At 42.3% G+C, this 16,410-nt stretch overlaps 2 protein-coding genes across 2 annotated transcripts in view; one reads left to right on the forward strand and one right to left on the reverse strand.

The window, feature by feature from the left end:
- On the forward strand, positions 1-2,068 carry LOC128712502 (nucleolar protein 14 homolog). The gene is made up of 2 exons (XM_053807393.1): positions 1-331; positions 408-2,068. Exons 1-2 carry the CDS (start codon positions 1-3, stop codon positions 2,066-2,068), a joined length of 1,992 nt encoding a protein of 663 aa, XP_053663368.1.
- An 8,462-nt stretch (positions 2,069-10,530) lies between these two features.
- LOC128712504 (uncharacterized) overlaps positions 10,531-16,410 on the reverse strand; it is a 191,346-nt gene continuing 185,466 nt past the window's right edge. Inside the window, exons 3-8 of the mRNA XM_053807394.1 lie at positions 12,455-13,042; positions 11,815-12,361; positions 11,620-11,747; positions 10,991-11,543; positions 10,780-10,916; positions 10,531-10,701 (exon numbers count right to left, since the gene is read on the reverse strand). Of these exons, the coding sequence (XP_053663369.1) occupies positions 10,531-10,701; positions 10,780-10,916; positions 10,991-11,543; positions 11,620-11,747; positions 11,815-12,361; positions 12,455-13,042 (2,124 nt within the window). The remainder of the gene's footprint in view (positions 10,702-10,779; positions 10,917-10,990; positions 11,544-11,619; positions 11,748-11,814; positions 12,362-12,454; positions 13,043-16,410) is intronic.

Below are 16,410 nucleotides of genomic sequence, written 5' to 3' on the forward strand. Positions count from 1 at the left end.
ATGCGGAGTGTGAACCTTTTTGAAACGCTGGTAATGAAACGGAAACACACCGTGCTCAATCAAGGCACAGCGTCAAAGCGTCCCGGCCGACAGCGAAAGATATCGAACCGAAAACGATTTGTAACGCTGGGCAAAGAGATTGCCGTGATGCGTAAATCAAATCGCTTTGTGGACGAGCGAACGAACAATAAACATGTGGGAAAAAAGGCCCAGACAAAACTAATGTATAACCTCAATCTAACGCACCGTGGACAAACGCTATATGATATTGAAAACCTTAACCATGTGCCTGATGGCGTCGATGGTGAGGATGAAGACAGAATGTTGCAAGGTGAGTTTCATACAATTGTCTTTTGGAAATCCCTCTCAATAGATATTCTTAATTGCCGTTCTTGGTACACATTTAGATTCCTTTATCACCGAAACCAATTTTGGTGGTGGATCAGCGGATAATGAAGGAACTGGAAAGGATCGGAAGACAGTAATTGAAGAGATGATAGCACATAGTAAGCGACAAAATGCCAAACGGCAGCAGGAAAATGATGAGTTGTACGAGATGCGACAAAAGCTCGACGAAGAGTCAAAACATCTGATGCCACGGATTGATGCACACATCGGGCAGGATATGGAAGTGAACAAGCAGGATGGATACGATAGAGTTTTGCGTGAAATGGTCTTTAAACCACATGGTTCACCAACGGACAAGCGCAAATGTTGCGATGCGAAAAAAGAAGCAGAGAAAGGACAGAAGATAGATTCGGATCCATGCAAGAATATTGATGTTCCAAAAGCGTATAACCAATTTCTCGAGCTGATGGATAGTAGAGATGCAGCGGATGGTCGTATAGGATTAGTAATCGATATCATTCATACGCTGAATATGAGCAATAATCCGCACGGATCATACTGGTCGGTGCTATTCGCGTACCTCCTGAAGTACGTAGACGACCGTTTCACACAGGCAACTGATTCCTCCATTACGGTTGAGTTTCAAACGACGCATCGTCTAACTCCACTACTTCATGACATCGCTAAACGTGATGCTTCGGGCATCGGGAAGCTATACCTGGATCTGTTGCAAGAAAAGTACGCCGAGTTTAAGACACACCCGCAGCGCTATCCGGGCATGGGAACCTTGATAGTACTTAAACTTGTTCCAGTACTATTTTCCTCTACCATTCGCAACCGTTCCATCGTTACTTCGGTGTTAGTTTTTATTGGAGAAATACTTACACGTTGTCCGGTCCATAATCGAAGTGACATTAGTCGTGGGTTATTTCTCGTAACAACCGTGCTGGAGTGTGTTGAACAAACCAAAGGATTTTTTCCATCAGCTGTTGTCTTTTTATTGGGAGTCCTTGGACAAGCTTGTCCGGAAGGATCACAATCACCTGCCACATCCGTTGGACAACCGTTTAAAGGAACTTCTACTTTGGTGTTTCCTACCGGATCAAAAGACTTCGACGATACCAGCGACGGGATGCAGCTATCCGAACACGATCTTCTTTCGGTGGACATATGTCCCTCGTTTAAGATGCGTGCTATTGCCTGTACCATTTCATTGGTAACGGCCTTATGCACACAGCTTGAGCATATTGAGGCAATACCCATCCTCGCCGGAAACTTCTTGCAACTGTTGCTCATTCTACAGAAGTCGCCATATCTAAAGCCGATGCAGGAAGTGTTGCAAAGGGCCAAGCAAACGATATCCAAACTCTCGTGCCAATCTCTACCGTATTTGGTAAAGGTTGTTAAGAAACCCAAACTGTTCCCGTTATTAGAACCGGAGATTGAACCAGCGTACGGAGAAGCTGCTCGGCGACGGTTGAACGTGGCAGCACCGTTGCGTGTTCAACGCCGTAAGCTGCAGCAAAAGGTGAAGAAGGTGACCCGAGCTGCGAAACGTGAAATTCGTCTCGACAATGAATATATTGCAAAGCTTCGACATAAAGTGCGTACAGAGAGCGATCGAGAACGGTCGCAAAAGGTACGTCAAATCTTTTCCTACATTTCGTCCCAACAAGACGAACTAAACGCGTTCGAACGAATGAAAAGGCATAAGAAATAGATTTTTAATCCTACATCGTTAAAAAATCCATTTTATACTAAAAATCTATTTCAAGAACTAATGCCAATGTTAATATACTTGAATACTAAACAGCTTACAATTGTAATTATGTTTTCATCAATGAAAAACTATTGTAATAAAGCAAAGCAAGAGAACGGGGAAAGCACAAATGGTTTGATTTTTGGAATTTTTATTCATAAAAAAATATTTGTTAAATCCTATCGTTTCGATTTCTTACTTTTATGTTGTGTTCTTGTGTGTCGCTTGTGTATTTGTGTGTTCTCTAATTGTTCTCTTTTTCATTCATGCCTTTTTAATGCTTTTATCGATTCGCTTAATGCGTTTAGATGTTTTCATTTTTTTGTTTACTTTTATTTTGCTTTTTGCTTTGTAAGGTTTTTTTTTTACTTGCTTCAATAACTTTGTTTTTATTTCTCACCGTGTTTTTAGCAAATATATAATGGATTGATTGGTAATATAGATTTTTTGTTTGTTTGTTTTTGCATCTCTCACTAACTTTAATGCCCTTCGCTACTACTGTGGCTTGCGGTTAAACGTTGTATCACTAGTTGTAAGTAGTTTTTTTTTGTTCTGGTTCCGCTTATTATACTTTTTTTACTTGTTCGGGCATGTGCTTTTAGCAGATTTTTTGTTTTTAATTTTAAACATACTCTCTCAACATCGCAAATTGTAAGGATTTTGCTTTTGGTTTTCTAGTTTTTGTTTGCGGTTGTGTGAGTGTGTGTGAGGGTGTTTTTGCATCTATTTTTACTTCTTCTGTCGAAGAAAGCTCCTAAAAAAACTAATATAACTACATTACTTTGTAAAGGTTTAGCCCTATTGTTTCTAAACTTAAAACTAAAGTTTCTTCCTTTGCGCGGGGTTCGGCTTTTGGTACGTGGTACAAGCGTGGCAGAGTAGAACTTCGTCCTTAGGAATACTGTGTGTCCTCTGCAAATCCCCTGGCAAAAAATTGTTTATTATTTTTGGTATCGCAAACGTAACATTTGTTCGATGTGTTGGTTGGTTGTTGGGGATACATGGTTCCGTTAAACTCTTATAAATTAACGCCTTCTTGCTGAGCCTTGAGCTTGTAAGTGTGTGTTTGTGTGGTACAGTGGCGATTTGAAGAAGGGTTTAAACTGTCGCCCTCGGTGCTGTCTACCTTCACCAGCGCCCCTTTGTTGCGGTTTAGTGTAAAAAGGAAGTTGTTATGCGCATTTGTAGCTAATACTCGTACCTACAGAGATTGAGAGGGTGAAAATACACTACCTTATTGGTGCTTCCCTACATCACACGTCGGTGAGTGCCTTCGAAAGGATTCCTGCTGTTCGTTGGATGTAGAAAAAATGGAAAAAACAGAGCAGAAGAGTTAAGGAGCAGACCGCATTTGTTTGATTTTTTAACTCTCTATATCAGTCGCTACAGTTCGCAAGTGTATTTGGATTATGTTGCCTAATGTTCCTAGGGCTCGCTTATGATACTTTTGCTTTGTTCTGTTTTTTTAATCGGTCTTGCGATCTCCCCTAGCAGTGAATGTCTGTTTCATTTGCTTGTCTGTTTACCATGTTTAAACTTGATTTTTCTGGAGCTTTTGTTTTACTTTCCTTTCTTAAATAGTGTGTTTTGTTCCTGTCCTTATATACTTTGTATGTACACTTTAATGTTTAAGGCATTCGTGCAAAAATTGAAGCATTTTCATTTGTTTTTAGTATGTTTTTCCATTCTTCTCTTTTGTGTTTACCTTCCATTGAATTTTTAATTGCTTATCTTATCATGAACCATGCCGCGCCACTGCACTCGCGACCCTTGTCACCTTCAACCACTAATAGTTTTGTAGATTTTGAAAATCCCTTTCCGTAACGGTTTCATGCTTGCATTCGTTCAGGCATTTACTTGCGCTCTCGCGCTCTGGTTTGCTCTCGCTTCCATCATAGTTGTGTATAAATATAATATGTGTTCCACCTTTTTGTTTAACTCATTTGTTCAATTTTAACCATTCTTTCAACGTATCGCCAAAGTTTAAACATTGGATGACCTTTAGCTTAGCCTAGCGGATTACTTACTATGTTTTACAAAATATCAGTAACTCTAGTGGGGTATGTCTACGCCTAACCCTTCCTTACCTTCCCGTAACCTTAGCGAGCTTAAAAACAAGTTATGTAATGTATGATTGTTTAATGTTCTGCTGAAAGATGCACTCTCACAATTTGCCAATGATTGCTGATCCGTTTTGTTGCTTATCGATCAATGTTTTTTTTTATGTTTGGGGCTCACTACCATCAATATGTGAATCGGTCCGTGCACCCTTTTCCTCTTTACTTCATCAGTCAGTCGTAAAAGCCATTAATAGATCACATGTTTTCCTCTTTTTTGCCTCTATCTCGCTTATTCGCTTTGTTTGCTCGCCCATAAATTTCATTATCTTTCCTTACCAATGTACCTGCCCTTCCTTCCAGGGTTTGTCAGGATTTTCTTATCTAAAATGGAATAAAAAAATAAAAGAAACAAAATAGTAACAGCTGAAATAAAAGATGTTGCATAATTAAAATAAAAAATATACGATACAAGAAGAACAAAAATACAAACCAAACACCAAAATCATACACGTAGAGAAAACGACAACAAACACCATTTCAATTAAAAACTTGTTTATATTTTTTGCAAAAAATACGCTTTTCTTACTAAAAAAACGATAAAAATAATATTAATAAAATAATCCATAATAGTTACACTAACGAGTAAGTAAGACGGGGAGACAAGGGAAAAGGGACACAAAAATACACGGCCATAAACCGTGCGTATAGCATTATGCGGAGTGTGCCGTTTGTTTTGTTGTTTTCTTTTGTTTAGGGAAAGTAACGGGTTTGTGTAGCAATTAAAAATTAAATTTCCCTTAAACTTAATCGTAACTTCGCGTAGCATTAGTAGTAGGGTTTGCGATAGTACACTGTGGGTCAATTCTTTGCTCGCGCACGCACACACCACACTCGCTCCACTGCTCACCGTAGCACATTAAATACTAGAACAGAAGGTCGGTTTTTGCTGCGCCACAGTAGCTTCTCTCTAGTTTGGGGTTTTTTTTGTTGTTTTTGTTTCGTTTCACTTCTCGCTACAGAGCCGCATTATTTGCAAACGTAATACCTTCAGACAGAAAAATAAAACAGATCGAGCACATTACACAATAATAATAGTAGTAATAGTAGTACTAGTAGTGGTTGCAGCTCTGAGTATGCTTCCGTGTATGTATGTGTGTGTGTGTGTGTGTGGGGTGGGGTGGGCGTTGGAGGGAGTATCATCCCTTCCCTTAGCTCTAGTTTCCTACGCATATCATCGTGTAAATTCTTTGTTTTCATTGCATGTGCTGCATCGCATCGCGTTTATTTTCCAGCTCCCCACCTCCACTGTGTGCACGACTCTACACAACTCGTTAATCTCATTTATTCACAATCTCATCCTCATCCCTTTTTTTAATCAAAGTGGAAGGCTTAACAGTTAATGATAATGAAAAGCGAACGAAATCTTTCTTGCATTAATGCACAAAATGCCAGCAAATAAGGTTAACAACACCGGCATGTGTTGTGGGGGGAGCTATTAACAAAATGTCGGTCGGTTGTGGTATTAGTAAAGCCGGAGGACGCTGTTGGGAATACTTTTCTACTTACGATACTAATTTGAGTTAAAAAAAGAGAGAAGAACAGAAAACAGAACAACCGCTGTCCCTAATGTTCCAAGCGTGCGAATGCGTGTTGTGTTAGCGTGGAAAGGCGTTTAAAGCACTCTTCCATCTAATCGCACCTGTAAATGTGTTGTTCTCCCGTCTTCTGCCGGTGGTAAAATGGTAAGCCCCATGGGGTGATTTCTTTTTAATATCTAACAAATAAATACATGCACGCAACCGGCGAATGAGCATGGGAGCATGGGCAGATGATGCGAATGATGTGGACGAATAAAGGAATTACACATAAACGCTAATCTTAAGCTTGGTAATCTTAAGGTGGTACACTTCTGTGCATGAGATAATGAGATGAAAAGCGACCGTCGTCCTTCGTGCACGGGGGCAGATACACAGAAAATACAAAAAGCAAAGAGGAGAAAAAATGGCGTCTTGAACGCTACTTAAGTAGAACTGTGCTGCTGCCTTGGTGAATAGTTGGTCACCAAGTGAATAATTTGCATTAAAAAAAAAACAAAGTCTTACTTATATATCCCTGTGAGATTCCAATGCCGCTGCTAGTAGTGTTTGTAAGTATGCGGTGCAGAGAATGGGGATGAGATGCCGAAGCATAGTATAACGCGCGTTTAAGTCATGAAATTGGTACCATGCTGGTATGCTGTGTATGTGTGTGGTGTTTGTGCTGTGGCTCTAAGCTCAAAACAATACTGCCTTGTTACGAAATTATCTTAAATCGGTTGCATTTATAACGCGCTTCATTGCCGACGGAAGCGAATGAGTTCAATAATTTAACATGCGTTGGATTATAATATCTTTTTTGTTTTCGCGTTCGCGTTCTCCACTGTTTGGGAGATTGTGATTGGGCGCATAAAATTAAAAAAAACGGGAACGAATAAAATATGCATCTTGCACTCAATAATTGGGATTTAGGAGGAGCATCATTCTTGTGAAGCTTTCGTGCTTGGAGAACTTGGAGATCGCTGGCAAAAACTAGTCGCTACAATGTTAGTCATTTGGCGAATAAGTTTAACAAAAAAAAAATACAGAAGTTATTAAAAGTAGAGAAACTAATTACAACAGTGTTCCTGCATTGCTGTTTGCTTTATGTCTCTGTATCCTCTTGTAATGGGCAAGCCGGTGTGTCATGTGAGAACAACTTCGAAAAAAAAAAATCTATTACGTTTCTCATGTGACTGAACTGTGTAGAAAAATTTAGTACACGTTTAGTACAATGTTGGTCGAGCACTAATGAAAAACGGAAAATATCTTCTATTTGGTAAGACAAATAGGGTTTGTGAAGAAAACTCGTCCGAAATTTGTACAATATCAATATTTTAACGCAAAAAAAACCCAAAAGGAAACATCATACTTCACAAAGCAACAACACGTGTACGCTCTCGCTGCAACACGCGACTCTCTTGGTCCGGAAGTGTGAACTGCGCTACACAACTGTCCTACACTATTTCTTAACATTACTGACACACTTGTTTTTCTTTTCCCTTTTGTAGTAGTTTATGTAAGCCGATCGTACTTAACTTAAGAACTAGCTATGCAATAGGAAATAAGAGACGTTTCTCGTACCGTAGGTTCGTATTTAAAAAAAAACTGGTAAACAACTGGTCAATACGCATTCAACAGTACCACTACTCCTGGTTCCCTATCTTCATTTTGGCGCCATTCATCTTCTTCTTCTTGTTTAAACACAACCGTCCTTTACTAGATGGGAGTGATTGGAGATCCCGCATTTGTTTGTTTTTTGCGCACTTCACTGTTCACTCATTCTAAGGTCTGTCTAAGCTGCTTTTGGATTGCGTTCTACACAGTAACTGGCCCTTCGTTTAGCATTGTGTGTGCATGCGGTTTAAAGCTTACGGGGTATTAAAATGTTTTGTTTGTTGTTTGCTGTTTTTCGTAGGGTTTGTCGGTAAAAAAAACACAAATATATTCTACTACCGTTAAAATAAGCTGTCATGTCATGCACGTTACGGTAAAGTATGACTAAATTGTGAAATGAAATGGGAGAACGAACTTAAATATTGGTAACCATTGGTTAAGGACACGTGGGAAAATGGCGCTGAACATTGTTGTGCTTTTGGCTAAATAAGTACGCACATGACGGATCAAGGATTTACGTTTGTGTCCGAAGAACTCTTGGTTTGAAGGATGGGGAAGGCGGCGTGTTGTGATGATCGTTAATGCCATATGTAAAAAAAAAACAAAAACATGCTGCTGTTCGACTAGAATTGTCGTTCCTGATGATGGGGGGTCGTGGAGAGATGTGCGAAATTGCCGAACATTTACCATGGCTATTTACGTTTTGCGAATCCTTGGTCAGTACAAGCTAAATTTTCCCAACAGTTCCTGGGTCGGAAGCAAAAAGCTTTCAAATGGAACGACGGACGGATCAATTTATCAATGGCTGTTTACTGTACCGGTTTTGGTTTTGGTTGCCTGCGTCATGGATACTGTTTATATTCCGTCATGTCTTACCTTACTAAATACTGTTTCAACCTTTCAACCACCCATCAACCACCAAGAGTCCTTACGAGACCGCGTTTGATAAATTGGTTGATAAAATAAAGTCGATAAGTTACGTGCTTCGCTGGCTGGTGCCAAAAACCACGCTAGCTCACTACTGTCCGCATCTAAACCTACGAGAGTTAGAAATCTAATTAAGTCCAGTGTTGTTGTTCAGCTTGTTTATATAGCCCCGGGCGCCCAGGTATGCGCCCAGGCCTAAAACAGGAAGCAAACGGAAGCGTGAAACGATCGTTTGCATCGATACATAAAAAATAAGCTGCCAGAAAAGAGATTTTATGTTTCGTATAGGGATGAGAGCTGCACTAAAGCGATTTTGTAAACTCTGTTCAAGATGGTACTTTGACTTTTTTTTTGCTAAGTATGCGTTTAGTGTTTAAAATTGAAGAGATTCCTTCTATGATTATCATGCTACAAACTAGGAGCGCCATTTGTTATGCCAGGTTTTTTGCCCTTGTTTTTTTTTTTGTGATTGCGATAGAGTTGGCCATTGTTCGCTATGTTCCTATATAATTTTGATTTTGTTCATCGCACCGTTTTTCACGTTCGTGCGCTCGTGTGTGTGTGTGTTTGTGTTTTTTCTTGTATTAAGTGTTAAAGTATCTTCTCCTTTGCACTTTTTACTTCCCTTTCCTATCGTTTCCTCCAACGCACAACACATCGTATCCGTATCACAATTGGTTTTTCGTTTGTTTTTTTTTTGCTCCCTACTACATCGGGAACAATAAAACAAATTCTTCCGCAAAAGATGAAGAACGCATGAACCGCCCAATGATTGGTTGATAAGTAGCAAAAATTGACGTGTAAAGCTGAGCTGGATCTTTACCTGCTCCCCCTCATTTCTTTAACCAAAAAAAAAAAACTAATAAACTGCACACGAACGGAAACATACTGTTAAAAAAACAATCGCGGTTGTTCTAAATTAATTTCCAATCACAAACAGTAATATTCTCTGTGGACTCTCGCTACCGTATCTGTTCCAAACCAAGCTTCCGTGCAAGGAAGCTTCCCATCGCTAATCCTCCCTTAACATTTATTTGCTCAAGTATGATTAAAATGACGTTAAAATGAAAGTAATATCTAAATGTAAGTATGTACCATGCAAGTAGGATGGGGGTTTCTTTTGCTCATTAACGTACTCAATCGTCACAACGTATGTAAAACTGACACTTAAAAATACTCTACTGCCTTACTATGCTATACATCATGTAACCCCCTTGGTTTGGGGTACGCGTTTTGCAGAACGTAACACTCCTTCACGGCGACGGGATGGTTAAATCATTATTGCTTCTGTTGCTTGCCGTTTTTTTTTTAGTTTAAGACGTTCTGTGTGAGTGTGTGTCGCTCCCATTACCTTTCCAGCAGAGTGTGAAAGGTGCGCAAGTGAGCGCGTGCGTTTGCTTGTAGGTTAGTCTCTTTGTTTTCGCGTGTAATTGCGTGCTTGTTCCGTGTAGCAGTGGCTGTATCTATTTCCGCTAAGTATTGCGGACACTCTCCTTCGCCGTCCACTTAAATTGTATCAATAATATTGTCCTGGTCTAGGATTTGTTTTTCGTTAAAAGGTAATAAATACTGTCCTCTAGTATAATAATTATCAATCAACGATCAATTCTCTCTGCCTCCCTTCTGTCGCTTCTCTCTTTCGCTCTCTTTATCTCGCTATCGTTTCAATTTTCCGTACTGTACCCATCCACTTCCAACGCACTTCTATATATATAATCATAAAACGGACGTCACTAATGGAGTATTTCAGTTGCCGATCGAATTTGTTCGCGCATTCTCTGCTGTCTAAGGTTGCTAAATTTTAATTTCCAATTGTCTCTCAACCGTGCAGTATTTTTGCTTCGCCGTCCTATTCTGACTGCTTCCAATAAACGAGTATTTGCGGAGTTTTCATTTTGTTTTGCTCGTGGTCTCTGTAGTCGGAACGTAGCAGCTAAGTAATTGTTGTCGCCAATAGCAGCCGGCTAATAAGTAGGAGCGCGTTTTGATGTTTTGCAGTTTCTAGCTGATAATATTAGTAGTTATAGTAGCAATTTGGTTGTAATAACCAACAAATCTCTGCTCCTTAAATCACTCCTTTCTTTTCACAGGATAGTACCGTTTCCGTTACCGGTGCCTTTGCCGTGCGGGTTCCCTTCTTAGCGGTGCTCCCGTTCAAAGGGCGCCGCGTCAAGGGTTTAGAATTTTGGTCACCTGCTGCTGCAGCTGCTACTGCCGGGCGCTGTAGCCCCGTAGGAAGCTTCCGTCAGTGCTGCGACGAATCGCTACCTAGCTGCGTGGCCACCAGATTGAGAGGCAGGTTGCACGAGTCCAGATCATTTTCGGGCCCACTATCGTCACCACCATCACCCCCCAGTAGCTCACTACTACCGTTCGGATCGAAGTTTTGTGTCGCACGCAGATAATGTTGGAAGGCCTGGAATAGTGTTGATATGTTCGGAATTAATTAAAATATAAGTTATGATTTGCTTTCTAAACTGGCGGGAATACTTACAGGTGGCATGGTTAAGTTGGGCGGCGTACTGCGAGCAGCTTCGTGTAGTGCTTTTAGATGGTTTTGCAGAGTTTGTAGATCGACAGCTGTTTCTACGCCGTTGTCCACGATGTCTCCATTTTCCTGCTTGATTGATTCTGCAAATAGAACAATCATTTTTTAGTACAAGTACTTTCTCATGTAAAAGTTGAACAGTATCTCCAATACTTACTCCTTCGTGTGCTTTTATCACCTTTCGGGCGTCGTCGTCGCGTGTGGATCGTGTCACGGCGCATCGTGTGCGGTCGGTTCACACCGTGCAGCTTGAAATACAGACCGCAAGCATTACATACCATCTCACCGCGGATGTTCCGCCGCCAGATGGTGGTAGTCGTCGTGCCGCAGTTCGTACAGGACATGTCCTTTTGCTGAGAATTTTGCTGCTGCTGCTGCTGTTGCTGAGATTGTGTTTGAGCTGAGGGTTTGGGGGGTAGCAGCTGAGGGCTGCTATTACCGGATGCGGTACTATTTGCCTCGGACCGAGCGGTCCCTGCACTTTGAGGTGAAGTTTTCAATGAGCTGGAGTGTTCCGCCACACGGAACAGCACATTGCCGGAGGTCGCACTCTTGCCGGTGGCGAGCTTCAAAACTGCACCCGCTCCACTAATGCCATTGTTGTCGAGGGATGAGTTGGGAGAGTTACCTTCGACGGGTGTTCGAATTGGGCAGGACTGTTTTCGGCGACCGCTCTGGCCCGTTTGATTGTGCCGGATGATATCGTTTTGCTGAAAGATAATACAAGAAAATGTCAATACAAAATCCGGTTATGATGTTCGTGATGTGCTGCGTGCAGATACGTACCTTAAGCAGTGCCAGCCCTGTACCAACCGGTACTACGGACGGTGCAAACTGAATGCCATGATTTTGTGCGTTGATCATCTTTCGTAAAAAGGCTGTCGTTTCATTGTCCCTACCATTCACGATGAGACCTAAACAAGCAGAAAGATAAGTTAAAAACAAACACCTCCAACGTATACGCTATCTTGTAGAGCTTACTCGTATTTTGCGCCAATGTCTGCCATAATTGTGCCATCGTCGGATCGGACGCATCCGGTAAGCTTCCGAAGGGGATCTGGTGAACAGCGGATACTAGCGCAGCTGCTGCTACTGCCTGGTGGTGATGCTGCTGCTGCTCTTCGATGGAATTCATACTGTCCGGGGTTTCGCGCCCAAGCTGATCCATCTGTTGCTGGTGCTGATGCAGGTGATTGTTGTTGTTGTTGAGGTGAAGACTGTTGCGCAACTTAAGCTCGTCGGTGGTACACTCGGAGTGTGCATCCTGCGAGGATATGTCCATCTGTAACCGACCCGAGTCACTGCTGTCCACACTGTCACTGTGTTGGCTCGCCTGATCATCGGCCACGGTTGCCGCCAGTTGCTCAATGATGTTCTCCCGCTTGATGAAGTTCTTCTTCACTAGCGTGGTGGCCGGTACCGCAGGCGAAAGGACCAGGTTCGGTTCCACCTTCAATCGCTTCATCGTAAGATCCATCTCTTCGCTGCTAGGGGTACGCTTTAGATTGTTCAAAAGGTATTCGTGTGGCTAGTTAACAGAAAAAAAATATGCACAGCGCGCAAAAGAAGAAAACACAATTTTTAGTACATCTCGCACGCAACAATAAGATGTTAATATTACCTTTATCACAGAAGATTTAATACTTTGCGGTTGCTGTGTATGCTGATTGTTAATGTTAATTTGATACTGTAGCGAATGCTGCTGCTGCTGCTTCTGCTCCGCGAGCAAACTAGGCGATTGGGGGTTCGAGCTAGGCGGCGAGATGATGGCCTTCTTGCTGATGTCCATCAACACCTCGGCCGTCTCGAGATGCTCCTTCTGCAGCTGCGTCAGGTTGCGCACCTGTATAAGCGGCTGCTTTGGTTGATTGGTTTGCTGCTGCTGCTGCTGCTGAAATAGTTGCAGCGATTGCTGCTGCGGCTCCTCTTGCTGATGGATGATGGTAGTCGTCGATGTCGGCTGATGTAGTACGCCGGTGGAAGTAAGTTTCATACTCTCGATGGGGATCACAGATACGGCGTTTGCTTCCAGGTTTTGTAGATGCGTTTTACTAAGTACTGAGGTAACTGATTTTGTATGATTGTTATTGTTGCGCAACGCCTGCAGGGCAGCGATCGCGTCCTGTTCGGCCGACGCTTTCAGCGCAAGCGTCGCGGGCGACGAAGCAATCAAATTTTCCAACTTCACGGAAGATTCGGCGAGTATTTCCTGTAGCAAAAGAGAGGATGACAGATAGGGCAAACGTTAGTAATATATACAATTAATTAGGTCTGATATTGAATACTATTGCAGCAAAGGTCTGTTTGAAAACAAAAAATGAACCAGTGCGGATCAAGATATGCGTCCGCTAATTAAATGTCTTTCACTTTATTCAGGATCTCATTCCTCCCATAATCTCAACCGGTGTCCTCGACTAGGTGTGCCCTATTTTGGCACACTCGTGATCCACCCCTACTGTCCTTTGAACTTTCCGGCCTGTACGCAATCGTCCACGAGAGCGTGATCAACGTAAATGATTTGCGTCCTTCTTTTACGGTTCGAATAGCTCGTTGGCTCTTCCCTCGTTGGCAGCGACACTGATTGGCGCTTGCATACGGCAAATTCTTTGATCTTTACTTCCACTTCTTTCATCGATGTACCCGTGTTGCATAAATGATTCACACAGCACCCCCAAGAAGATTTCGCTGCTTAGTAACCGTTCCTTCGTGGATCGCAGATTATCTGATCCATAGTTTTCCCATTTAGAGATCGGTAGCAAAAAGCTGGATTTCGCGTGGTTGTGCAAGCGGAAAAGCGAAACATGTTTTGACAATCTCTCAATCAAAATCCCTCCTCCGCATTGGAGACATCGTTCATTTCCTGCGCACGCAAATAAACAGTTGGACCGGCCGGCACTTGTCCGTGTGCCCACGACGGCCGGAACAGACATATTCAATGCAGCTCTTTCAATTCTTGAAACCTTCTCATGTTACAAAACAAGGCAATAAGCAGGGGAAAATTAATAACGAGTATCGAAAATAACTCCCAACAACTCTCTCGATACATCGCCATCACAGTTCGGCTTTCGTTTGTTCAGGATGTTTAGTAGCTTTTTTTGTTTGTTTCGTCCGTGGGTGTGTATGTTGTTGCTACATGGTTTGATGGGTATATCCCCCTTAAGCTTCATCCTGCCTGTTTGAATCGCCTGTGTACACGAAACCCGGCGAAGAAAAGCCAAAGAACCGCTTTCCTTCATAATTGATCGTAAAAGCGGTGTAACAACGAAACGCGTACGGGTTCCTCTTCCTCGGCCAAAACGTTCGCCCGTTTGCCGATAGATGCAATTAAATGTTTAATTAATGCAAATAATATTTACCAATAAATATGTTTGCTTCGTAAACAAGCTGCAAAATGGGTGGCATTTGAAAGGTGTGTGCGTGCCGGGCGGGAGCGAGCTGGTAATGTGGTTAGGAATTGAACGCCCAATGACAAGACATACATTGGAGGAAGTGCGTGAGTACGGCAAATGCTAGGAAATCAGTGAAACGAGGGAACAAAAAAATAAACATAAATAGCCGATCCGTGTACATTACACTTTTATTAGACTGTCCATAACGTTGATGAGCCGTCAGGTTTATGCCGAAGGGGGTGCTGGGGATGAAACCGTAGTGTACTCGCTTCGTTACTCCACTCCAGCCGGTTAGAGATTGCCGACGTGGAAGAGAGGAGAGTAGGAAGGTTTTTTTTTTATTTTGCATACAGTTCCTCCCAACCCAAATTGGTCATTATTGGAGCCATTTGGAAAACTCCTTAGTGGAGGGGGGGTTTTTTTTTTTTGGTTTTCTAAACTCTGTTTAGGTTAATGACTTTTGACTACACAACACCCGCGTGTTCGAGTGGAGCTGCTTTGGTAGGTAAAGTTATACAGTTTCCGTTTGTGTTTTAACGGAATTGTTTTAATGATTATTTTATAACACCTGTTAGCTATTTCTAGCTTCTCTAAGGAGTGTTATACGTTCGATATTTTGGCTTAAAAAAAACTAACACTAACAGCCAACTTTTTCGTACTAAAGCGCATCTATAATGATTATTTTATTTGAGGTGAGATACCGTATATTACAACTCGCTCTAATGCTCCCTTCACCTTACACAATTTGCACGACTTATAATTATTTTAAAAAAACCACAAACGATCGATCACATAATCACTATTGCAACTACCGATACGTATCGGTTGGAAACGTGCAGAAAAGGTGACGTAGCTACAATCACGAATTTATTTAATGAACCAAAATACAATACAGGAAGGAAGAAATGTTTGAAAAGCAAAGCCCAGACGTTCAATAAAAAAAACAGACCGAGCACACGAAAAACAGACGCTAGACGGGTTGGGTGTTGGTACTTGAGACGCCCGCCCGCCGGGCGCAATATAGTGCGCGTCGAACCTATGTGTGAGCATAATCGATTATGATTCGATACAGACCCCTTCTCCTTCTCCCGCGATTCTTGCCGCAACGAACAAACCCGGGGGCTGTAAAGTCGAAAAGTCGGCCCCCGGTCGGTGGTGGTAGAGTAGTGTAGCGTAATAGGAAGGAAAATACCGATCAAAAACTGACGATAATCAGCTAATTAAGGCTAGGTAGGCAACCGAACCGTTGGACGGTTTGGTCGGGGATGGCTAACGGGGGAGAAGGTTCGGGTGGCCAATCCGAGGATCTTTCCTCCACACATACACACACCGGTCTCGGCGGCTTCGTACCGGTGGTAACTGTTAATTAACACGAAGCCCGGGTGATTGATGTGCAGCCGGCGGTGTAGAAGTGTACTTTTTTCTCTCTCTCTCTCTCTCTCTCTGTCGCTTTTGCCCAATCGATCCTCCATCCATGGGCCCGGGTTTTCCTAATTCCAAAAGACTGGTAATGGGTGACTAGTCACCTATCATACGACTCAAAAATTTTGGCATAAAGATCATGTGCTATTGATCGTGGATTGCAGCGTGAGTTGTGTGAATGTGGGCTGTGGGAGAGAATCACGATCGAGCATGAAAAGGCGATACATAAAAACGGTAATGATTAATTCAGCACCGGTCTCTAGAACGAGTTCGACATTTTAAATATGGGACGTTCGTTGTTTGGAGCACTTTTTTTATTTAGTTGCTTGTTTGCCATAACGACAAGATCGAACACACTGCTGCTATCTCTCCCTCTCGCTGTTTCTCGGTCGATCGAGTTTGAAATCGAATTTTAAACTATGGAAATTGACGTTGCAACATTTCAGCGCCATACTGTAACATGAACGTAACAGAGTTTTTTTTTTTATACAGACAAAAGATGAACAATCTCCGCCAAATACATCTCCGTAGCCACTCCCGGATTGAAGTATGGCAGAGGTTAAAGGTTAACTTTTGCCACCCGTAGCTTTGGCATTATTCTTGGCATAACTCGTAACTGTGGCCCGACGCCCGGTTGTCGGTGTTGACTGCCGGTCCGCGCCCGATGAAAATGTCACCGGTGTCCCGTCCGGTAGGATGATTAATTCTATCGCGATGCAACTCGAGCGGGAAAGATTATGGTGGTGATCAGCATAGGCAGGACGAG

Source organism: Anopheles marshallii, chromosome 3, assembly GCF_943734725.1.
Source record: "Anopheles marshallii chromosome 3, idAnoMarsDA_429_01, whole genome shotgun sequence".
Classification (NCBI taxonomy): Eukaryota; Metazoa; Arthropoda; class Insecta; order Diptera; family Culicidae; genus Anopheles; species Anopheles marshallii.

Bases quoted from the DNA above. Each gene is read 5' to 3' on its own strand.
- LOC128712502 (XM_053807393.1), top strand. From the start codon at position 1: ATGCGGAGTGTGAACCTTTTTGAAACGCTGGTAATGAAACGGAAACAC. The intron at 332-407 runs GTGAGTTTCATA...GTACACATTTAG, and splicing joins TGAAGACAGAATGTTGCAAG to ATTCCTTTATCACCGAAACC.